At 37.7% G+C, this 23,528-nt stretch overlaps 1 protein-coding gene across 2 annotated transcripts; it reads left to right on the top strand.

The window, feature by feature from the left end:
* The first annotated feature begins 2,265 nt into the window (after nucleotides 1-2,265).
* KDM1B (lysine (K)-specific demethylase 1B) lies at nucleotides 2,266-23,226 on the top strand. 2 transcript variants are annotated; one of them, XM_010181631.1, is made up of 20 exons: nucleotides 2,266-2,355; nucleotides 3,167-3,291; nucleotides 5,157-5,246; nucleotides 6,039-6,150; nucleotides 6,879-6,995; nucleotides 7,979-8,017; nucleotides 9,106-9,310; nucleotides 10,420-10,604; nucleotides 11,479-11,655; nucleotides 12,181-12,255; nucleotides 12,872-13,009; nucleotides 14,493-14,664; nucleotides 15,700-15,827; nucleotides 16,369-16,500; nucleotides 16,884-16,958; nucleotides 17,880-17,996; nucleotides 18,578-18,703; nucleotides 20,332-20,454; nucleotides 22,402-22,554; nucleotides 23,143-23,226. In XM_010181631.1, the coding sequence occupies exons 1-20, from the start codon at nucleotides 2,266-2,268 to the stop codon at nucleotides 23,224-23,226; spliced, it is 2,463 nt and encodes an 820-aa protein (XP_010179933.1). The 2 variants fall into 2 exon arrangements, with proteins under 2 accessions (XP_010179933.1, XP_010179934.1); XM_010181632.1 differs by lacking the exons at nucleotides 9,106-9,310; nucleotides 10,420-10,604; nucleotides 14,493-14,664; nucleotides 15,700-15,827.
* The last annotated feature ends 302 nt before the right edge of the window (nucleotides 23,227-23,528 follow it).

Genomic DNA, 23,528 nt, shown 5'->3' with positions numbered 1-23,528 from the left:
CCCCTTGTTTATCAGGTTGCTCTCGCTTCCTCTGTGTGTCTGTGGTTTCGGGGTTTTTTGGGGTTGGTTTTTTTTTGTTTGTTTTCTTTTCCTCTCAAAGACAAACTTGCTGTCAACTGTACAGGTGAACCCCACAGAGGTTTCCCATGTAGGCCACGCGTTACAGAGGGATGAGATGTTACAGAAGGTGACAGCATGTAGCGCATCTCACTTGCTCTCCTTCTAAAGGGCTTATTTTCTCTGCCAATTAGATAATGTTTATAGGATGCAGAGTCACGTAAAGCTTAGTAAAGTAAGCGATGTTTGCTTGTTCCTTAAAAATTTGTGGGTTTTTGGGGGGGTTGTTTTTTGTTTTGGGAAGGAGAGTGGGAACAAAGTGGCATACAACTGGAAGCAATGGTCTTGCTTCCAGTTATATGCATAAGCTGATTTCTCTTTCTCTCCCCACCTCCTCCTTCCCCCCTCCCAGCTTTTTGCTTACAGCAAAAATACGTATGGCTGGCCTCAGCCTTTCAAAACGGGAGGCCTCTCTGAACCTTAAATATTTTTACCAAACTTCTTAGCAAATTATAACCACCACCTTTTCTTTTTCTAACTCCATATATGCATTGAAACAGCTGCGCGTCCTTTTACCTTCTGGGGTAAAAGACCTGGCAGCAGCAGTAGCTGCTGTGAGCACCTGGTTGTGGCCAAAATGAGTTGCCTGGTGCCTTGCTTGCTCAGCGCGAAGGTAGTTTGTAGCCACTTGACTGTAAAGGCAACAGCACGTAAGGACGATTATCTAGCATACAGAGAGATACTGTTGTGCCACTGATCCAGAAGGAAAGCTCCATAGGGAGGGGGGGAAGCCACCATTTCCTGGGTTGTTACGCAGGAGTTTAGGGAAACGTCATGTAAATGAACTGGTTGGTTTTCCTTTCTCTACTCTCCAACCTCATCCACCCCCATACAGTGGTAAGTTATGGTGAAGTGATGGTTTTTTTTTCCAGGTAGTAAAAATTGACTTAATTCTTTTATTCCTCCTTCTAATTAGTTATAGTTCAGGGGGGAGTACATACAAAAAAAGGAAGTTATTATTTGTATTTGATTTTTCACTTACGTGGATGTTGCCATGTGATTTCCCTTCCCTTCCCAAATCAATTTTTTCTATTTTGAGAGGAGAATGAGGCACCAGTTTACTTGATTTGCATCAGCTTGATTTGAAACTTTGTAAAAATGCCCGTTTTCTCCTCCTGTTACCTTTACTTGTAGCAGAATTCCTGCACAAAGCTACTGCTACAAGTCCATTACTGTCAGCTTGAACAAGGAAGATGCAGCCTGGAAAAGAGAGAATTGAGAAGCCTCAAATATATTAAAATATATATATGTAAAATTACAAAATGATCTCTATTGCAAGATAATATTCCACTTTTCTGTATGTGGTGGGGCACATTTAGATTTAATTTTTCCTCTAGGCTCTCTTTAGTTGTGTTTTATTCCCTGTGAAAAGAATGCCTTTGATAATACCGTTTAAAATATGCTTTCATATTTCTGCGGCATACTTTCTCACGCTCCATGCTTTCCAGCTTACAGTATTAACTGTGGTCTTTGCCATGTTCCCACCAATGCAGTCAAATAGCAATAGAGCTTTCTTGGGGTGTAAACCTTTTATTTTCTCCTATAGTATAGTTAACAACAGAGTTTGTAATATTCTGATCATCTGTAATTGCAGTGCAGCTGTGGTTTAGGCTTTAAATTCTGATGGTCTTTCATAGGAGAGTGTGCAAGTCTTGGAACCAGTTGTTCGCCTGCTATTAAACGTCTTTTCAGTACACTGTTTGGAAAAGTGCTTTACACTGCAAATCTCTTGCTACCAATAAATCAGTAGTTAGCTGGACAAGCACTACTCAGAGTGGTATTTCAATGCTTGCAGTATGAGCTGATGTCTATTCACTTTGCCAACCCAAATTCCATTCCAGGTCTTCACGTAATGCAAATCAGATTATTGAAATCCAGGGTATGCTGATCTGGAACAGCCTGTCAAGATGTACTCAAGGATCTAATCTTAACTCCGAATTTAGTTTAAAATAGTAGTATTGTTCCTTTCCCGTAATGCCTCATTGTCAATTTCCTTCTGAATTAATTAGAGCCTTACCTAGGTAACGCTGACAAAAGTCGTCTTAGTAGTGGCTGTACTGCCCAAGTGGTTATACAGCTCTGCAAAGTCAAGCAATTTAATTTTTTTTCCTACTACTGCCTACCTTTTTTTGCAGATCTAATAATACAATGTCAACTGGAAGGGTACGAACGAAGAAAAAGGCATGTTCTTCAGACCAGTCTCCAGACAACCTTCCTCTGAGGAGTTCTGGAAGACAGGTATTTATAATAATTTAAAAGCACGTGGGTTTGTATTGTGGGATGTTTTTTATTTTCTATAAAGAAAACAGGCTTAATTGTGGATAAGTTAGGACCTAGAGTACTTATCCTGAGAGAGGGAGAATGAGTTAATCCTGTGAAAAAGTAGGCAAAGTGTCTCATTTGTGAACGGTATTCAGAAATGAGAAACGCGCAATATAATCAGTAAATACTTGCTGTGTTAAAAATACAATCACAGATTTCTGTACAGCCAGACAAAGCTGTCTGCCCCTCCAGACGGAGGCCTAAAACAACACAATGCACCATACCGTCGAGGCCCAGAAGAGACATTTGGTATACCACTTTGTATCTGGAGTCCGAAAAGAGCCCTGAGCCTACCCTATTATTTTATTTGAGGTGCAGATAAGATTGCCACTAATTAATATCAGTAAGTATGTGAAGAAGAGATTTTCTGAAGGAGAAATAGAATGAACGTGTGAGGCTTGACTCATTAGCATGTGATGGAGCTTAAAATACGATTTAAATGGGAAGCTTTGCTTGTAATTTCTTTAATGGCATCAGTTAGACTAAGGCAAGACATTTTTAGCTTTAAATGATATTTCCAGCCTTACTGGATTTTTTTTTTTTAGAAAAACTGACCTAGTTTGACAGCTGTTTCATGCTGCAGCTATTTCACAATGGACACAAAAATTTTCATTAGTACCAATTTAACCATTTGATTCTACTCACAAGCTGCAAAATTGTCTGAATGGCATTTTGTAGAAGATGCATTTGTGTCATTTCTGGTCAGATTTCAGCTATTCTTTGTTAGGTGAAGAAGAAAGCGGCCGAAGCAGCAGATGATGATGATGAAGCGTCAGAGAAGAAATACAGAAAGTGTGAAAAAGCTGGATGCACTGCGACATGTCCCGTTTGCTTTGCCAGTGCAGCTGAAAGGTTTGTTTCTTTTATTTGCGTTTTCCATAGACTCTTCTAAACTTGCAGCTGAAGTTTAGGATCCTAGCTATATTCTGAAAAATCACTTTGTTTCTAAATGTAGAGAGAGAATTGAAAGGTACTCATATAAGTCTTAAGATGCCAGGAAAGTGTCACAAGTTATTCCTGTTGTGGATAACTTTCTACCGTGCAAGTTGCTAATTCAGATATAGAATATCTTTAGAATACGCTTGCTTATGTTATTAATGGTGTCTTCTGGAACATGCCTTGCTTCTGTGAAACTGAGAGCGTATTAGTGTAATCTGAGGAAGCTAAACTTGCTTTCAAGATGGAAAGCGAAACTGTCATTTACTGCAGAAAAGTCTTTATCACTCTTTCATTGCAATGCTTTGGAGTCCGAGGTGAGATTCTGACATTTAAATTTTAGGTCTTGGAAGACAGTTGTACTTATTTGAACTCTGTCAAAGTTCACGGCTTTCTATGTACTTGCACAAGTCCTTTTGCGCTCTGACCCTGGTGGTACTGAACACACAGTACTGACAAGGTGTATCTCTAATAAGCAACGTGTTAGACCTCATTATGCAGTAGGCGGACTGTAATTACATAGCATTCTTCCTTCCCTGGTTAATTGAGAAAAACTTCCCTTTTTAATTTATTTTCCAGTGCTAAAAATAATTCAGTGCTTCATTTAGTTATCTGTATGGCTTGGTCTTTGGTTGCAGGTCAGTGTATTCTGGATATTGTCATAACCCAAGTTATACTGGCAGTTGCATAGAGACTTGTAGGGGAAATGAGCACCTGAGAGATCAGCATTGGTGATATTACATTTTTTACTGAGGAAACAATAGATACTGCTTAGGCAGCTTTTTGAATTGTTAATGTAATATTTTGATTTCCACCCCTCCCACCCCCTGAGTACATACTTTTAACATTATTTATTTGAGATGAGATAATTTCATGGGTAGCTATTTCAGTTAGTAGCTTAGGTCACTGCTTTTTACCTCGTGCTTTTTGCCTTGTGCAGTTATCTCGAACCATTTCATTGAGTTTAATGAGAGTTTTCTAAGTGAAGAGCAATTGCTTTGTCTGATGAATATAATCTTTGCAATGGATATTTCTTTCTGAGACTAATAACGAATAAATGCCCAGAATGTCTAACTGCTTCCTCAGGGTCTTCTCTCATTGGGTTAAAATCGCAGCCAGCTCAGTCATGTGAGAAAAATAGGCAACATCTGTTTTGTGTTCAGATTTGCCTTTATAGTTTTGTCAGTTGTTCTGGGGATGGGATCTTGTAATGATTTATGAATCAATTGATTACACATACATGAAAAATGCTAATTTAAATGATCCCTCCCGCCCCTGCACTAATACCAGGATAAAATAGAACAAAGCAAAGGAACTGTAAGTTCCTGTGGAGAGGGACTTTGTCTTCTTACACATTTGCAAAACGCTTCGTGTGTCACAGCACATATTGTAAAAGCAAGCGTATTTCATGTTCAGGAAACGTCTGCTTAAAGGGTACTAAAGACAGGCTCAGTTGACTATTGTTAGCGGGAGATTGCTGGAAGCCAGACCATCCATAAAACTGCACATTGTGTACATTTTGCCTCCTTTGCATCTGGTGTTGCTTAGTTTGGAAACTGGAAACGTTTGAGACAATTGAAATGATCTTATTGTTATTGGTATGACTGTAGTGCCTTGTGCAAGTCAGCCTTCATGAATGTAACATAAAGCCCTGGCTTATTCTGCATATTTTGTTCATGTTCTAGAATGTGCTACTGTCAACAGAGGGATTTTTTGTTTTTTTAATTATTTTTTTTTCCTAAATGTATCATAAAACTATTTTTATGTCTCCTCCATTACAGATGTGCTAAAAATGGGTATACGTCTAGATGGTATCATCTTTCCTGTGGGGAACACTTCTGCAATGAATGCTTTGACCACTATTACCGAAGGTAGATTTGCCAATCAAGGTTGTGCCTTTTCAATGCTTGTTAAAATTTGGCAGATGTTTCAACTGTTGAAACATCATGTACTTAAATATAATACAAAGACTTCTCCTCTGTGCTTGCTTTATTCAAAGTTAGGCCTGTATATTGGTGCTAAAACTGCAGGTGGTGTATGGACTACCCATAAACTTAAACATAGCAGTGTGAACAGAACTGGTTGCTTCAGACAGGCTGTGTTGTGTGTACCATTACACTGAAGCTTTTTGTAATTTTTTAAAACAGCATCAGAGAAATTTAAATGATGAGAACAGTTTTAAGTAAATCTATTTTCCTTTGTAAAGCAAATTAACTTTACAATGTGAGTTCAGGAGACCTTGCCTCTCTGTAAGGTCAAAACAGGGAGTAGATTTAACTCTGTGGTTCCATGACTGTGAAGACTCTGGTCAGGCTCACAGAGGGCTTTCAGCTCCAAGCTCCTTCCCATATGAGTGGGAGTTGAGTCCAGCTCTACTAAGACTTTTGGGTTCTTACACACTCAGCAGTACCTGTGACTCACTCTGAGCCTTAGATACTGGGAAAGGTGCTCATGATCAAGAGGACACAGCAGTCAGGATGCAGGTTATTGCTATCGTAAGAACCATGACTTTCTCCTTTTTTTAATAGGAAAAATGTAGGACTCTCTACAGCCTTATTTCTCTGTCCTTACATAAAATGTTTAATTTTAGAATAGCTGCTGTTGCTTGAAATGAACTAGATGTTAAATTTTCTAACTGCTTGCTGTTTTCTCTTTCTTCCTAGCCATAAAGATGGTTATGAGAAATATACTGCCTGGAAAAGGATTTGGACAAGTAATGGTAAAAGTGAGCCCAGTCCAAAAGCCTTCATGGCTGATCAACAGCTTCCTTACTGGGTAAGATGGAGGGTGATTTATTTAATAGGGTATATTTCAGTGTGACGTTCTGATGTGAGTTTCTGATACTGTATGTTCAAGCAGCAGGTCAGCTGAGTTTTTGTGGGGGTTTTCTAGTATTAAGAGCACTGTGGAAAAGCTGAAGATAGTAATTCTGATCAGCTCCTCCACTGTTGGAGACCTTCTCTACACCTCAGAAAGAGCACCCTTTTGTTGCTTTTCAGGGAAGTAGCAGCTAAGATGTGGGATGATGAGGTAGAGTAAGACTTGATGGGAGAAAAGGGATTGTGCCAGCTATAGGAAAGTACAAGTGTGAAAGACTTCCAAAAAAGATTTTGTATTTCCCTGGTAAAGAGAGCAGAAGAAGAGAGGCTGGAATGGAAGGAAGTCTGGTGGTGGTGCTGGTGGTGGATTTTTGTTGTTCTTGAAGTGGTGAACAATGTATTTTTGCAGTAATGCTTGCAGGACCCACTGCAGACCATAACTGGGTGTTGAATTAACTTTGGAGTTAGGTTCTGTGGAGAAATTCAGTCTTACAGGAGATGGGTACACAGTTTTTGTACACCAGATGTCTTCGGTATGACCCGAGGATTACATGAGAACAAATGTAACAATTTTTGACAACTTCCTCACATCTCCCTGCTTTCTAATTGGTTAGTTATGCTTCATTAGTCTTATCTGTAATCAGGCAGCGACAAGCAAAAACATGTTTGTTTTTTGACTTGTAGGTGCAGTGCACAAAGCCAGACTGTGGTAAATGGCGTCAGCTGACAAAGGAAATCCAGCTGACACCACAAATAGCAAAAACTTACAGATGTGGTATGAAACTGAACAATTCCACCAAGGTAACACACAAGGGTTTTGCTCATACTGAAACTATCAACAAGTTGATATTTCTTGTTTTCTTCTTCTTTGCTGCTTAATGATTCTGATGTCAAAATGCTTGTCTGATGGCCTGGAGAGCAGCACGGTGACAGGCCTACATGATGCTTGGACTTTCTGTTTCCCAAATGGAGATGCCAAGAAAGAAGTATCTGGAATATCTTTGCACAGTCAATTGTAAAATCCTTAATTCTGAAGCTATGGAAAGATTATCAGCATGTACAAACTAGACATACACCAAAACGTTTATTTTGGTTTTGTTCAGCCATACTTAATTATTAATGAAAGCATTTAAAAAGCTCAATGAGCTTTTATTAATTTTTAGCGAGTCTGTAATGGGACATGGAAACTTTCAGCTTTGGCAAGAAATAACTCCTAAAATTTGAAAGAGTCCTTATAGTGCCATAGAATCTATATCGTTAAAAACATAACATGAAAATACTGACCATATGAAAATTGGAAGGGTCAGCACTTGATCTTGAAACTTTTGGATAAAGATACTCTTAAAATAAATGAGAAACTTTTTTATAGTCTAGACTGGAAGAGTCTCTCTGGAAAATGTAGCATCTTTCCAGAATTCTTCTATAAAATTCCCCTTTTCTTTTTTTTCTTCACTTGTTTCTGTCTGTGTTCCACTCCATTTCATGAAATAGAATGTATATTTTAATGTCTGATCAGTAGAAAGTAACAAATGAGAAACATTTTCTGGGGTGTTTTTGCTTTATAGGGTGTTGTGTTTTTCAACTATGCATTTCTTTACTGTTTGGGGGTTTTTTTACCAACATGGTCATCTCTGCTTCAGAAGACTAATGCTAACACATTTTTGTTTGTTTGGTTGGTTTTTTTAAGTTTGAAGAACTATACCATACACAAATTACTTTGGTTTATATTTAATTTTTGTTGTACAGCTTAAGAATAGCTCTAATACCATTCATTTTTCTTTCAGACGGAGGGCTCAGACCAGTGTTCCATGCCTGAGGACTTGGTGAGTAGTGGCTGTTCCTAATTTGTCTTAGAATACGAAAGCAATCTTAAAGCACAGTATATTTCTTTCCTTTTCTTGGTCCTTTGGCCAGTTATGGTGGTATTTATGCATTTTGCTCGGGAAACTGTCAGACAGTATTTGCAACAGAGCCTCAGGCTTTCTACTCTCTCATCTTTTTTCCTGTTTTTCCTTACCATTCCGATCAGCTTCCAAGTGGTTTGTGGTGTCGTTGAGTTGTGGTCTGTGATTCAAGGTTTACTCCTAATTCTCACTTTTGATGGGGCAAAACAGTTGCCAGCTTTCAAATAAGATTCCCCATCCTAAAATTTCCCTGTGATTTCTATCTTTAGTCAAGCTAGTCTCCTCTTTTTGAAGACTGCGAGAGAAAATCAAAACATGTTTTGTCTCTCATTTCCCTCATAATACAAAACTAGACTTGGTATTTGTTGGTGTTTCAATGGGTTTATGATCATGTAATCCTGCATTTTGGATTTAGTATGATCTGATGTTCAATAAGTCAATGTTGACAAGCGTACCTGAGGTACCTGTATCACAGAAAACATATTCAAGCTTATTGTTGGCTCTTGTGGAAGCTTTGTGGTTTTGTTTCCTTAATGCATGTTCGATTTGTAAATTAAGGCTGAATGTTAGCATTTGTTACGGTTTTAGAAGGTCTTTGATGGAGATAGCAAAATTAAATTAAATTGATCAGTTAGCATAGGCTTTTCTAAGTTCAGATTTCTGGATACATAAATGACTGTACATGTTTTATAAAGGGCCTGATAAGACATAGATGTGCTGTCATGGCATGCCTCATCTCTTTGCTTTCCACGTGGGTGTGGAGTTTGTGAAGTTTCACCTCCATTTCTGAGGAAGAGATTAATGCTACAGGTTTTCTGTGTCAGGCTGAGGAAGGGGAAAGAGGGAGAGAAAATGTCTTTATGACTTGCAATTCTGAGATTGGTACTTCTAGTGCTTTTTTGGTCTCAGTTTTGGAGGGAGGGAGGGGACTGGTTCATTTTCCTACATTTTCAAAGTACTGACGTGTTCTCTTCTCCCCTCTTTCCTTCACTTCTCCGCTTGGCCAGAGAGTGGCTGAAGTTTCAGACCATTGGTGGTACTCCATGCTCATACTCCCTCCTTTGCTGAAAGACAGTGTGGCAGCTCCCTTTCTAGCTGCATATTATCCAGACTGCGTGGGCATGAGTCCATCCTGTACCAGCACTAATCGGTTACCTGGTGAATCCAACCTTGTGAAGTTAGAGCACTTAAAGAGCGTGCCTAATTTGACTGGTAAGGGCCATCTGCAGGGCTCTGTTGCTTAAATAGGTGTGATAAATTCTGTCTTATAACTCAGTTTGTGAGGAACATAATGCTCCTGGTTCAGAAATACTGGTTCTGTTCTCAGCACTAATACACACTCTCTGTGTGACTACCTCTGTACTTCTTTGATGCAATTTGCTTGTTCGTGAGATAAAGGTAATACATTCCGTATGGCATTTCTTTAGGGAGTAAGCACAGCAAAGGCTTTTTGATTACCACCTATCATTGTTTATAGAAATGGGAAATTAACATGCGAGTACTTAAAAATTGTTTGTGTTCTTAAGGAAATGAAGATTTATCAAAATAAAACATGATTCTGCTGTATTTGATATTGTGGACCTTTGGGGCTTTGTAGAAAATGATTTGATTTCTTAAGGCACTCAAATTCTGTTTAGATTAATTTTTTTGCTAATGACAGCTGTGAGATTTACAGCCTGGGAGTGCGGATCTGCAGAACAGGTCAGGTGTGGAGAAGGGTAATTCAGGATTCTTGTAGTCATCTCAGAGAGACTGATTTGAGGCAAGTTCAGCTTCTGTGTTGTCTTAGCAGGCTTTGCTCTCCTTAGGTGCTGAAAATAAATCTGTTCATCTATTCAACTGATGTTTATCTGCTTAACAAACAGAAAACTTGATTACACAGAGCTACCAATACTGCACATGAAAGATGATTACTTTTAGTTACTACCCACTCTGGGCAGTATTGAGAGTTGAAGATGAAATTGAGTTGAGAGCACTGCATGAACCTGTACAACGATGCTAAACCTTAGATCTGAGTTTAGATCCTGTTCCTTGTTGGACTCATCATGGCATCCGAGGACACAAACTATTTCTTTGAGAAAACTGAAGTTCTGATAGGTCCAAAATGTACCCATCAAGTAGCAGGACAATAACTAATACTGCACAGCCTAGAGGGTAGGAGAAGGGAAAGCAATATAAATGAAATAATTCAGAAGGTGGCTAGAGGCTGGAAAGCTTCGTTACTTGTTTATTTGTGTGAGGTCAATGGAGCATTTTAGAGGGAAAAAGGATGTGATAAAGATAGGATGGAATATGACGGTTCTTGCTGTGTCTTTATTCAGTTGCAGGCATGAACAAGTATTTCCAGCCATTTTACCAGCCCAATGAATGTGGGAAAGCACTTTGTGTGAGGCCAGATGTCATGGAACTGGATGAGCTCTATGAGTTCCCAGAATATTCCCGAGACCCTACCATGTACTTGGCTTTGAGAAACCTGATTTTGGCTCTGTGGTACACAAACTGCAAGGTAAGAGATGCTAATAGTTAATCTGTTTGTTGACGAATAATAGCTACTTTTTTGGACTCTCTTCTTAGATGTCTCCTTATGCACCAGAAAAATTGCTCCCATTCTTCTGAAGAGCCATTCTAAGACTGGCTGGTCGTGGTTCTGGGTTTCTTTTGTTTTTTGTTTGGGGGGCTGTTGATTTGGTTTTTTCTGTTTTGTTTTGTTTTGTTTTAATGCCTAGGAGCTTCTTTTGCAATGACATACAAAAGTTTTAAAACTATTAAAACTCTACTGAGTCTGCCCAGCTATTAATTTTTAAAGGGATGCTTCAACATATATAAACAGTGTTAGTGGGTGCTTTATATTTTCTTTTCATATGACTGTTGGACAGGGAAATGATTGTCTTTTTACTTCTGCTAACTCTGTGACACTGCCTTCAATGGAATTGCTGGAATTTCACATACTGGTGTTTTCAGATACTGATGTCTGTATCTATTTGAAGGTTTTTTATGCTAATCTATTTTTTATTTGGAATACCACATTGGAATGGATTTTACTGGAATGTCACTGTGAACATTGCCACCAGGGAGATTCATTTTGCAATCAGGGATGTATTTCAATACCGTTCCTGTACTGATGGAGCACACCATGGAGTCTGCAAGTATCTTGTAGACTCATTTGCTTTTATTTCATGTTAATCTAGCTTAGTAAGTTGTTACCTTGGTATGTAAAGCTGGCTAGCATGAAGCTTCCACAAAACTTGCTTTTGAAAGGCTCTCAGAAGTGTGATACATTATTAATTTTAACCGCCTGGTTTACAGTTTAAATATGATGCAAACACATGAAAATATTGAATATTAGAAAATCAACACTTTCTTTTGTTTCTCCTTTGCAGGAGGCTCTTACCCCTCAGAAATGTATCCATCACATCATTGTTCGTGGGCTTGTGCGTATTCGCTGTGTACAGGAAATGGAGAGGATACTTAATTTTATGACAAGGAAAGGGCTAATTAATACAGGGATTTTATCAGTCAGTCCTGACCACTATCTTCTTCCTAAAGAATACCACAATGTAAGTTGCTGTAGTAATCCCTACAATATTAGTGCTATAAATCTACATGGCACCTGTAGATTTATACATGTACATGGCATTTTTTGGTCCAGAATTTTTGCTCATTACCTATCATTCCAACCGTTTATGTAAAAATTACATTTAAAAGCAAACATATTGCATGTTTTTTACATGGTTCTCACCTGCCTTCAATGGTTATGGAAACTATGTTTCTTGTCTGATAACTTCAGCAAGACTTTATTACTTGACTGAAAACTTCAGCTGTTTCCATTAAAAGAAGTTGAGACATCTGCTTTTAAAGTCCTTAAAAATTGTAACTATTTTCAAAGCTACATTTGATCTTTTCTCTATATTTAATGCACTATTATCTTTAAAAGTTATCACTGATTAATTTAGAGGACAAGAGAGCCTAGACTCCTGAAATGTAGAGGTATTTTTAACTGTAGAAAGAAGAAAGGTAAGTGTGCAATGATAATTTCTCTTTTAGTTCTAACCATTTTATTATTATGGTTTATTATTTTTTAGAAATCTGTCATTATTGTTGGGGCTGGTGCAGCAGGATTGGCAGCAGCCCGACAACTGCACAACTTTGGAATTAAGGTAAGGAACCTTAGATTACATTACTTAAAAAATCAGAATTCCTCTGCTTTGAAAGTGTTCTTTATCAAAATAAAAAAAAAACTTATTACAAACATTTCTGTAGGGCATGCTAATTAATTTGTAAATTCTAGGGGTTTACTGAGTAAATCTGCTGTTTAAAAATGTTTATTTTTATCTAAAATTCAATAAAGCATGTGGTGAATATTCTACAAAGGCTTGAGCTGTGAGGACAGGGGAGACATGGATATTCATGTCCAAATAATGGGACAATAATGATGATGGCTGTTTAAATGAGATGAAATTTTCCTTCGTTGGTGCACTTTACTGGACTTAATAGGGCTTTAGCTCTTCTAAAAAGAAACCTTATTTTTTGTTAGGGTTGTTTCTTAAAGTGAGTTATTTTATATGTGTATATTGGAAAGGGTAATCTTTAAAAGATTATTTAAATGCATAAATGAACTATATCCACATACAAAAATAAAGTGTTAAGATTATTAGCACTGCTGGATTGCTTGGGGGTTTTTTTTGTGTTTTGTTTTCTCTTTCGCTCTGGAGTTGAGCAGATATGTTTAATGTAGTTGAATCTTACAATTTACTAAGCTGCATTGTGTCATAGGTCATTGTCTTAGAAGCTAAAGACAGAATTGGTGGCCGAGTATGGGACGATACGACATTCCAAGGAGTCACTGTTGGAAGAGGTGCACAAATTGTCAATGGATGTGTCAACAACCCAATGGCACTAATGTGTGAGCAAGTGGGTTCCCTGCAGTGGTCATTATCACTAGTGAAAAGCTCTCATTAAAGCCTGGTTTGGGTGGCTGGGTAAGGGTGGGAGCCCTTTTTCATTAAAAAAACCTGTTCTGCGCTCTAAGTAAACTCCTCGTTGCTATTATATCTTTATATAACACTTCGTGACAGAGAAGGGCTATAGAATGGTTTGGGGCACTTTATATAAAGAAAAACAAGGCAGCTCCAGCTTCAGAACCAGAAGAAACCACTTTTTTCCCACTTTTCTGGAGATAGTAATGTAAAAGGTCCCCATCAGTCTTCCTTAGAGCCGAGTAGGGCTTTACTGTGGGAGGCTATTGCTATGTTTTCGTAATACATACTTCTACGAAGGACTTGCCTTTGCTCAGCCTCTGTATTTCTATTTCAGTATCACAAAAGTTAAGATGAATATATCTAACAACTACTGATGCAAACACACTGCAGTTCAGTTTTTGTTGGTGGTAGTGTTTTGGTTTGAGGGGTTTTTTGTGCAGGAAGCCGAATTTCTCCAAGTGGAACCTGTGTATGGATTCTGTTCAGAGAGGCATGCAAATCCAGCCCATGCTATTTTAACTGTTCAGTGCTCTAGTGTCATGAGGAGTTTGGTTTTTTGTTGTTTTCTTGTTGAATCGTGTTTTAGTTATGAGGTGAGGAGCAATGACTTCTGAATACACCTTGGCTGCCCATCCCTTTGTGGTCATTTGATGCCATCTTTCATTCAAAGTACAACTGTATCTTGAGAAGAGATCTGCAGTGGTGACCAGGAGCCCAGAGAGATGTGAGGATATGTGCAAAACACTGGAGCGCACCCTAAGTTACAAGGCCCTAGGAAGAAGTTAGCACTCTATTTGTGCTGTTTTTCTCTGGACTGACTTTGTAGAACGTAAAAATGGCTTTATTCTGATTTAGCTCTGTTGTGTATTCGCTGCAAGTTGGATGAGCAGAGCAAGATACTAGGTTTAATTCCAGATATTTTTTTTATTTGCTTGCTTGTTAATAAAATTGGTGGTAACTGACAAGCAACATCTTGTCAGTTCCTGAATCCAATGAACTGTGTGGGCATCAAGCACCAGAAAGTTGTAGAAAAGATTGTAATGGCGATTTAGAGAACAAGGTGAGGTAGAAATGAAGGAGACTGGTTCATCATGTTTGATTACCAGACCAAACATCTCTGTACCAGCTCCTGGGATGATAGGAAAGTTGGAGATGAAGTTTCCGGGAACCCCCAATAAAGAAAAGAATTGAAGAGTGTGTAAAAACGATTTGTGGACAGTAAACAGATAGGATTGTTGGTTGCTTTAGCAGAACGAGAGTTTGAGTTAATCTGACTAAACTGTTTAAAGTTATGGATGTTTTTTAAGTGGCATCACTTAAATCTGAGGGATTCACCTTACTTTAAATAACTTTGAGCAGGCTAGGCACTGTAGTTTTTCCATACTTAAAGAGCAATAAAATGTCTTTTTCTTAAGCTTGGCATTAAAATGCACAAACTAGGGGAGAAATGTGACTTGATCCAGGAAGGTGGAAGGATAACAGATCCCACTATTGATAAACGTATGGACTTTCATTTCAATGCCATCCTAGATGTCGTCTCTGAGTGGAGAAAAGATAAAACCCAACATCAAGATGTTCCTCTTGGTGGTAAGTGGGAGATGTATCACAAAGTGAAGATGCTGGCTGTGTTCACAGAGCTTTATATTAAATGGGCTTTTACATCGGACGTGTTTAGAAGTGTATGGCTATACGTCTGACCTTAAATCCAACAGTGATAACCTGTCTCTACGGAGGACAAAGGGAGATTGACTATTGAATACACACAGACAAAAATGTCACTTGTAACTTTTAAGGAAGCCTAATTTGAAGGCTTCTATAATACTCTACAACTTCTGATGTAGTATCTTGTTTTCATGAGGTAGCTTTTTCAGTATAACTAGTGGCAGTAGCAGTTCAAAAGACTTGCTTCTTGCTGAAGGAGGCCATGGCTAGCTGTAACTCACATACTTTTTGACTAATCTGTCTAAAAAAGAGCCTGATCAAAGCTTTCTGCTGGCAAGAATAGTCCCATCTCCATTGGTAACGCCTCTCACCACACTTACAGCATGCAAGCACATTCAACAAAAAAAGTAAAGTTGCTCAGAAATGTCTGCCTCCCAGACCTTTTCAGCGTGGATTCTGTAAAACAGAATTAGCATGTTCTATGTTCTTCAGTGAACTCTGGATCAAGTTTCTCAGCTTTTGTAAAAATTAAGCAGGATTTATTTGCAAGGATTCTCCATTATCTAAAGTGTATTTTCCTTGAAATATCTTCAACTGTATATTGGTGATAGCTAAACCATTCATATCTGTCCTGTCTCAATTGGTTAGCCCAGTTGTGCTGTTGCACAGTGTAGTTTTATTTTTTCTTTGAAATAATTTTAACCTCTTTTTTTTCCTGAAGCTATGTATGTTTCCTTGTTGAAGAAGAAGATTTTACTAGGGAAACTTAGATTAAATAACAAAGTTGTATTTTATCACTGGAAAGATCTTGTGGGTTTTTTTCTATAAGAAGATAAACATCTTAGTGCAAATCAGCAGTAAGCTTGAAAAATCTTGTGATCCAGAGAATAGCATATTGAAATGCAGTAGGACTTCTGACAAATTGTGATGTATTCTTATTTTAAACATCTTCTTTCTCAGAAAAAATACAAGAGATCTATAAAGCCTTTATTCAGGAATCTGGTATCCAGTTCAGTGAACTGGAAGAAAAAGTACTACAGTTCCATCTCAGTAATTTGGAGTATGCCTGTGGCAGCAATCTCTCTCAGGTCAGTTTTGGCAGCTGTGTTCTGAAGTGGTTGGGCTTCATAGAACACAGGGTTAGAAGGGGGGAGAAGGTCACTGAAAGATTGATCATGGAAGAACCTCTAAAGTGACAGAAAAAATTCCACTGAGATTTTTTTTGTATCTTATTTTCCTGTTCATGTTGGGAAATATTTCCATTTTTATTTGAAGTCTTAAGGCTGTAAAATCCGATTTCTTTGCTAGAGACAGAAAACTCAAATAAATACACTCCAATCCCCCTGAATTTTTGTACTACTTTCCTTATTTTATCTATCAAGCAGAACTATAAATTACCTGCTAGTGACCAACCCATATTGACATTTCTTAGTCCAGCAATTCACGTGAATAGTGGCCTTAGGTAAATAAGTTGTTTGCTTTTGTCAGCGTTGCCATACATTCTGGTGACACACTTTTTTTTCCCCCAATTGTGAAGGGAATTAGGGAGGCTTCTTCTAAGCTGTGGGACATTTGTTAGTACCCTTGTCACCTCACCAGTGGAGACAGGCAGTTGTGTTCTGTCCACAGGTATCTGCACGCTCATGGGACCACAATGAATTTTTTGCCCAATTTGCTGGAGATCACACTCTTCTAACTGTGGGATATTCTACTGTGATTGACAAGTTGGCAGAAGGGCTGGACATCCGGCTGAATTTTCCAGTAAGTCTGGAAAACGTTGATGCAGTGCCTGTCTTGGACCGCTTTGAAGCACCTAATCATGTCTTTGTATTCTTTTGGGCCAGGCAAATCTGTGCCTGTGATTATTTTGTCTTTTCTGTAAGAAAAGAGAGGACAATTTCAGCATTAATGGAAATCCTCTTTGAGAACTATCTGTACTTAAATATTATGAGCTTATGTTAGAATCATGATTTTCTTGTTTCAGGTTCCATGCAGGCTATTTTTTTTCTTTCAGTATTTCTCTGGAAATTTGTGTTTTTCAATTTCTAGTTTGCAGACTGATGCTATACTAGCTATTCTTGTCTGAATTTGCATTGTGTATGTAGATTTTGTAGCATAATCTTCTCCAATTTGTCTTTCAATAGGTACAGAGTATTGACTATTCTGGTGAAGAAGTACAGGTCACTACTGTAGATGGAACAGTGTGGACAACACAAAAGGTACCCAATATGCTTCAAGATGAAGGATTTTAGGGAACACAAGAACAGTATTGACCACACTACATGTCCTTTTTTTTTCCCCTCAGAAGGCTATTTAGTCCAATTTCTCCCCGTTCAAAAATGAAAACTCATATCCTAGTGACTCGTATTTGGATGTCCTAGAGCCTGTTTTTCTTTGAGCATGCTTGAATTTTGAGTACTAGCTGATCCAAAGAACTAAGCACTAGAAAGGTAGTACTACACTTGTGAAGCAAACAGATTTTTATCTGGCCTTTGAAGTGACAGCTGTGTTTCCTGGTTTCATTCCTTGCTCAGCTTTACTCCATTTAGCATGTGAATTTCCCTGTTAGTTCTTTTCCCTTTGGTATTCAGGACTTGACAACCCATATTTCTCAGTCTCCCTTATTCCCTGTATCCCCACCTGCTTCACACTGCATAATTTAGCTTCTAGTAATTTTTAAAATTAATGCATTATCTTGATAAAGATTGGATTTGCCTCAACAGTGTTACTGAGCGTATTTTAAAGAGCAGGGATCTGTGAAGGAAGAACAAACCAAAACCAATGACCACTTCTCCTTTCAAAAAGACAGTTTTGTTAATCTGAGAGGCATTGACTATAATTTACAGAAGGTATTAAAATTAGCAGCATGGTTAGCCACTCTGATACAGGCAATTCAACAGACTACAACTTAAAACCAGTGAACTGCAGGATCTGTTGTCACCTGAACATAAGGCATGTGTTTCCCACTAATAGTGAGTAAAACCAGACACTAATCTAGAAATGTCTGGTGAGTATTATGATTATGCTACATCCTACAAGAATAATCCAAGATAGTTAAGAAGATGCTGTGAGCTTAAATGGAGTAAATTCAGCTTAAATTCAGCTTTTGCTGCTGTTGTGATTGTAATGATTTCTTTCAGGTATTAGTGACTGTACCACTGGCCCTTCTTCAGAAAAACGCTCTTCAGTTTAATCCTCCACTGTCAGAAAAAAAAATTAAAGCCATTAATAGTTTGGGAGCAGGAGTTATTGAGAAGGTAATCCATTTCAGATTGTATTTTATTTTCTTTTCATAAAAACATTGGCTGCTTTGTCCCTGTTGCTTTTGCCGTGTATTTCTCAGGATTCATTATGCATTTGGTATTACTTGTGGTAATTATTACTCTTGGGTTTTCCAAAATTCTAATAACATGCTTTTTCCAGGTCCTTTTGACCTAAACTGACAGTTGTGTATTTGACCAGTGTAAAATCTCCTACCTTTTCCAGTGCATAAAGACAGCCTCTCCTGAAAAGATCCCTAATAAGATGTGTGCTTAGAACAAAACAATAACAGAAGTTATGCCAGTAACAGGATTATAACAATGTTAATCACACAGTTCTACGTTAGGTTTGTAAAAATTCTGCCGAATTTCTTGAGCATTTTCTATAGAGAATTCCACTAAGAATTTGATAGTCTGTGCATCTGCAGTTTGTGAGACCCTCTCGCAGAACTGGGTGTCTCTAATTGAGTGGACAAGCAATATAGAATATACCATATGGTAGAATATACCATATCCAGTTGCGAGTTTTGTGGTTTTATGCTTTAATTCCATATCTCTCTCTCTCATTCTCTCTCTAGATTGCCTTGCAGTTTCCTTATAGATTTTGGGACAGTAAAATTCAAGGAGCTGATTTTTTTGGTCATGTTCCACCCAATTCCAGCCAACGTGGGCTCTTTAGTGTTTTCTATGACATGGATCCGGAGGTATTATATGCTAGCAGTATTTTCTGAAATATACTTACTGAAAAAATTGAAAGTTTTCTTCTTCCTTCCACCTCTGTAACTGTTAAAAGAAGTGGAAGCAGTGTTATTTATCAAGAAAAAGCTGATTGATACTTCACTGTAATAAATCAGAATACTTTCCTACATTTGAATACAAAATAAAATACAAGCAAGTTAATGTTTTTATTCCCAAATCTCTCAAAACCAAGTCTGTAATACCTGACTATAGATGAACTAATAATATGGGAAAAAGTAACTTCCAGGTTAGGACTTATGTTCCCTTATTTAAATCAGCTAAAAATCCTGTTTAAGAGATCATGCTGGCTTATTAACACTTAATGGCTTGCACAAGCCTGAAAAACTATGTGGAATGGCAGAAGAGACAAATACTAGGTTTTCTATGAAACTGAGGTTTATAGGGTCAGTCCTGCAGTCATGAATTCCAAAACAAACTCAAACCAGTGCATCAACATTGTGTTTCTCTTCCCCACCAGTTCCAAGCAGACACATTACATGTTTATATCTTACCTTTTTGTGCTTTCACAGCTGCTCCTTACTACCTGGCAGCACACACACAGAATCACACAGAATCGCTCGGTTGGAAAAGACCTCTGAGATCATCACGTCCAACCGTCCCTGTCTACCCCCTAAACCATATCCTTAAGTACCTCGTCTACCCGCTCTTTAAATACATCCAGGGATGGTGACTCCACCACCTCCCTGGGCAGCCTGTTCCAGCTTCTGACAACCCTCTCAGTAAAGAACTTCCTCCTTAATTAAAAGGAGGCAGCAATTAAAAGGCCAGTTTGGCTTACTCCAAAAGGAAACCATCCTGTGAAGACTGCTCTGTTACTACACTATCTGTACCTGTATATGACTTTCCTTAAACAAGTTTTCTTTTCAATACTTTCAGGCTCATTCTACATGCAGTTCAGTGTGCTGGTGCTGTCCAGAGACACTAGATATAACTCTTAATTTGCTTGATAGCTATTCTCTGCTAGCTGTCAAGTTCAGTAATAGAAGAATTGCATTAAATAACGGAGCTTCATCTTTGAAACTTCTGCACAGTAGCAGATTTCTTGAAGTGAAGTATTTCTTGAAATTTATTTTATTTATTTTTTCATTTCTTGGCCCAAAATCTGCTGGTAAGAACTTAGTATTGACCTAATCCAAAACATATCTAAGTAGTATTTAAATAGATTCTCTTTGTTACTACCTTTTGAAATTGGAGTTTAGTTGAGGTGGAATTTGGCACAGAACTGGCACTTAAGACGTCTGTCACAAAATGTAACGCTATAAACATCAAATCTTTTGGTGTAGCCTTTAAACAGGTGAATAGGAAGTTTTCAGTTAATTGAGCAAGGTGTAAAAGGGGCTGACTGTAACACAGATCTGTGAACAAGACATCAGAGTGTGTTAGTAATCTGGGCATAAATTCTGTAGAATACGCACCCTTTATTCTAAGGAATCAAACCCACTTTTCTGTAGAACAACAGTTGCTTTGCAGCTGAAAATCTCTTTGTCAACACCAGTTAAAAGGGACTTTGCAAGAAATACTTAATAACCTAATAATTTCCAAATAATCTCATATGTTAATGTCTTGTTTTTAGAGCAAACAAAGCATTTTAATGTCAGTGGTCACTGGGGATGCTGTGGCAACCATTAATAATTTAGATGATAAACAAGTATTGCAACAGTGTATGACTGTACTTCGAGAGCTGTTTAAGGAGCAGGTAAGAGAAGCCTTTTCTCTTAAGAGATGAATTAACTTGCCAACAGATGTAAAGCTTTCGACTGTTACTTCATGATATATAGGAAAACCTTTGATGTTTTAAACTGTTCTTCTTTTCTTGTCAGTTTGAGGGAATAATGCTTCCTTTGAGATACACTAAAAACAGTGTTTGGTCTCTTGTGTGAATAATGTGAAGTGAAATATCTTAGATCTGTCCAAATGAAAATGGCAATGAACTGAAAAAAAAATGAATGAACTGTCATCCTTTTAAGTACTTTTAGAAAGGAAAATGAATTAACATCAGTACTGTAGGCAGGTACAGAAATACACTTCTTTCTTAGCTGTCATTTTTTCAAAACTTTTTTTCTTTGGTCATCACTCCTTCCAATACATGATAAAAGCTTTAAGATAGACAAATTTGATTATGATTTCCCCACCTGCCATGTTTAAAGCAACTGAAATTACGATATCCCGCAACCAAACCAAACAAGTCTCTTACTCTTCAAATAAGAAATAGCCCTTCCGAAGCTGTCTTGGGATGGAGGTACAGGCAGAATGATCTATCACAGGCCCTACATCCTGACTGTAAAAAAAAAAAAAAATTAGATAAAAATTTCTACCTTTCCCCCAGCTCATCATTAGAATAAAAACTAACAGGAAAATCAGAGAAGTCTGAGGCAAGCAGAATACTGCCACTTAGCAATGTTATTTGCATTCCACTCTATAGACAGTAATGCCTTAGTTAAATTACTCAGAACAGTTAGATCTCAAGCAATGCTTGTGTTAATGTTCATGGGTGATCTCTCAAGTTTTACTTAGGGTTCAGATGTTAGGACTAATGATCTTGGAAAAACTTCAGCATCTGAAAGCTCAACTTTTCATAGAAAACATACTTTTGGTAGTGACTTTATAGTTACCAGAACCATGTGCAATATAAATCCATATACCTGCTATTTTGATCTCATGAGAACTTAGAGGTAGCAAACAAGGCTTTGGTTTTGTTGCCACTCCAGCCTAGAATAGTGATTTTCATGTCTGTCTCCATGGTTTAAAGCAGTTGTGAATTTCAGTCATCTGTCCACAATAAGCAGGATTTTCAAAGACAAGAGGTGTACCAGAACATCTTCTGGGATGTCCATGAAACTCACCATACTTGGCTAGCCATTGATTGCTTGAGCTTTAGTCTCTCGTGTGCTACCTGAATGGAACGGTCTGTTTGTTGATACCTTGAGTAAGAAGCAACCAGGAGTAGCTTATGTTTACTTGTTTCAAGGTCCTCAAGAGCAAGACACAGCTGTAGTTGACTAAGCCTTCATACAATTATTATCCAGGCTCTTTTTGGTATAATTGTCTGGAATTTGCATGCTGCAGTGTGACAAAAAATACACAGTATTAGTCATGGCTTAGCTACAGAGGCTCCTTCTGGTTTTTGTTTTCTCCCTGAACCTAGTTTTCAAGCCAGCTCATTTTCTGATCTTAGATAAGTAATGTCATTTCTCCATTGGAATAAAATTTATCTCCAAAATGAAGATTACATTTTGAGATTTAACAAGCTAGAAGTAGCAAAGCATAATGCTTTACCAAGATAAAAAGCGGTTACATTATACATGCAAACGTGTTGAATGATGTTGATATTGGTATTTGTTTGCAAAAGTATCTGTATATTTTGAGATTTTTTTTCCTCATGTGTAGCTCAAAGTATTTTACAATACCCAGATTTGTTGCATTCATAACTGCAGCTGTGATGTTTCAGACATCAGATAAGTCTAACGAACAAAATTACTTTCGTCGTTAGTAGTATAATAAAGGAAGTTGGAATTTAATTCTGCATTGTGATTTACTCTGTATCTAATGCTACATACTCCAAAGATTACAAGAAACCGTGAGAAAAAGCTTTGCAATTACCAGCTTTTCTTTGCAGTGCCTAACTTTAATTTTGATTATGCAGGAGGTTCCTGACCCAGTGAAGTTTTTTGTTACTCAATGGAGCAAAGACCCTTGGCTCCAGATGGCGTATAGTTTTGTGAAAACTGGGGGCAGCGGTGAAGCGTATGACATTATAGCTGAAGACATACAAGGAAAAATATTTTTTGCCGGTGAGGTAAGTATCTTTGTTACTGCTGAATAAGGTTATTGGCAAACTATTTCTTATGAAAGATCATCTTTTGCTAACCAACACTATTAATCTAGAAGTAGCATATAAATATTCTGTTACACAAGTATGCTAATTATATTTCTTGAATTTGGCACAGAACCTTCTTTATTCATATTATTGAGCGTGGAAAGTCTGCCAAATATTTCAGGTCAGGAATGAACTGTGTAACCATTAAGAACATGACAAGACTATACAATCCACTTTGTGTTTAGTCAAATTGTCTTTCCGTTACTCGATTTGTGGGTAATAAAACAAATGCATGCTGCTGATGCTACACATGCATTTGATACTGGAACAGAACTTACCTGCCCCACTAACATGCAAATGGTAAAACAGACTACGAATTTTGCTAATTGACTTGCTTGCAAATTCTGAAGTTGTTAAAACCTTAAATATTTCCTCCTAAATTCTTTCTAAGAAGTTTCCCATGGCTTTTAAAAATGTTGGTATATGCTCAAGGAAGACAAAATTGATCTTATAAATGGAAATTTCTAATAGTTTTAGAAACAATTAACTCTTTTTTTTTTAATACAGGCCACAAATAGGCATTTTCCTCAGACCGTTACAGGAGCTTACTTGAGTGGGGTTCGAGAAGCGAGCAAAATAGCAGCATTTTAAGTACTGAAATTTTGTGTTTATAGATATATTTTTAATTGTTTTCTGTGGGTAAAACTATCTCCAAGTTTCCTATTGCTGCCTTTCTCCTAAGTGGTACTTAAATAGTATATATGGTACCTGAAGATAAAATCTTCATCCTCCTTTTCCTCTTTCTGCCCCCCTCAACCCCTTTTAAGCCCTGATTTTATTTTTATATATATATATATATTTGGTTTTTTTTTCCCAGCTAAGGTGTTACTAGCAAGAGTGACATTGGAGTCCCTGGCCACTGCTTAACTAATGGAACTTCTGTTGAGTCCTTT

Source organism: Mesitornis unicolor, unplaced genomic scaffold, assembly GCF_000695765.1.
Source record: "Mesitornis unicolor isolate BGI_N332 unplaced genomic scaffold, ASM69576v1 scaffold38543, whole genome shotgun sequence".
NCBI lineage: Eukaryota > Metazoa > Chordata > Aves > Mesitornithiformes > Mesitornithidae > Mesitornis > Mesitornis unicolor.
Note: the sequence above shows the minus strand (reverse complement) of the source record. Positions and strands in the feature narration are given on the sequence as shown.

What these genes read in the sequence shown, in the direction of transcription:
- KDM1B (XM_010181631.1), top strand. Translation starts at nt 2,266, where the DNA reads ATGTCAACTGGAAGGGTACGAACGAAGAAAAAGGCATGTTCTTCAGAC. An exon ending in TGTGGTACACAAACTGCAAG is followed by an intron (nt 10,605 to 11,478) that starts GTAAGAGATGCT and finishes TCTCCTTTGCAG; the next exon opens with GAGGCTCTTACCCCTCAGAA. An exon ending in TCAAGATGTTCCTCTTGGTG is followed by an intron (nt 14,665 to 15,699) that starts GTAAGTGGGAGA and finishes CTTCTTTCTCAG; the next exon opens with AAAAAATACAAGAGATCTAT.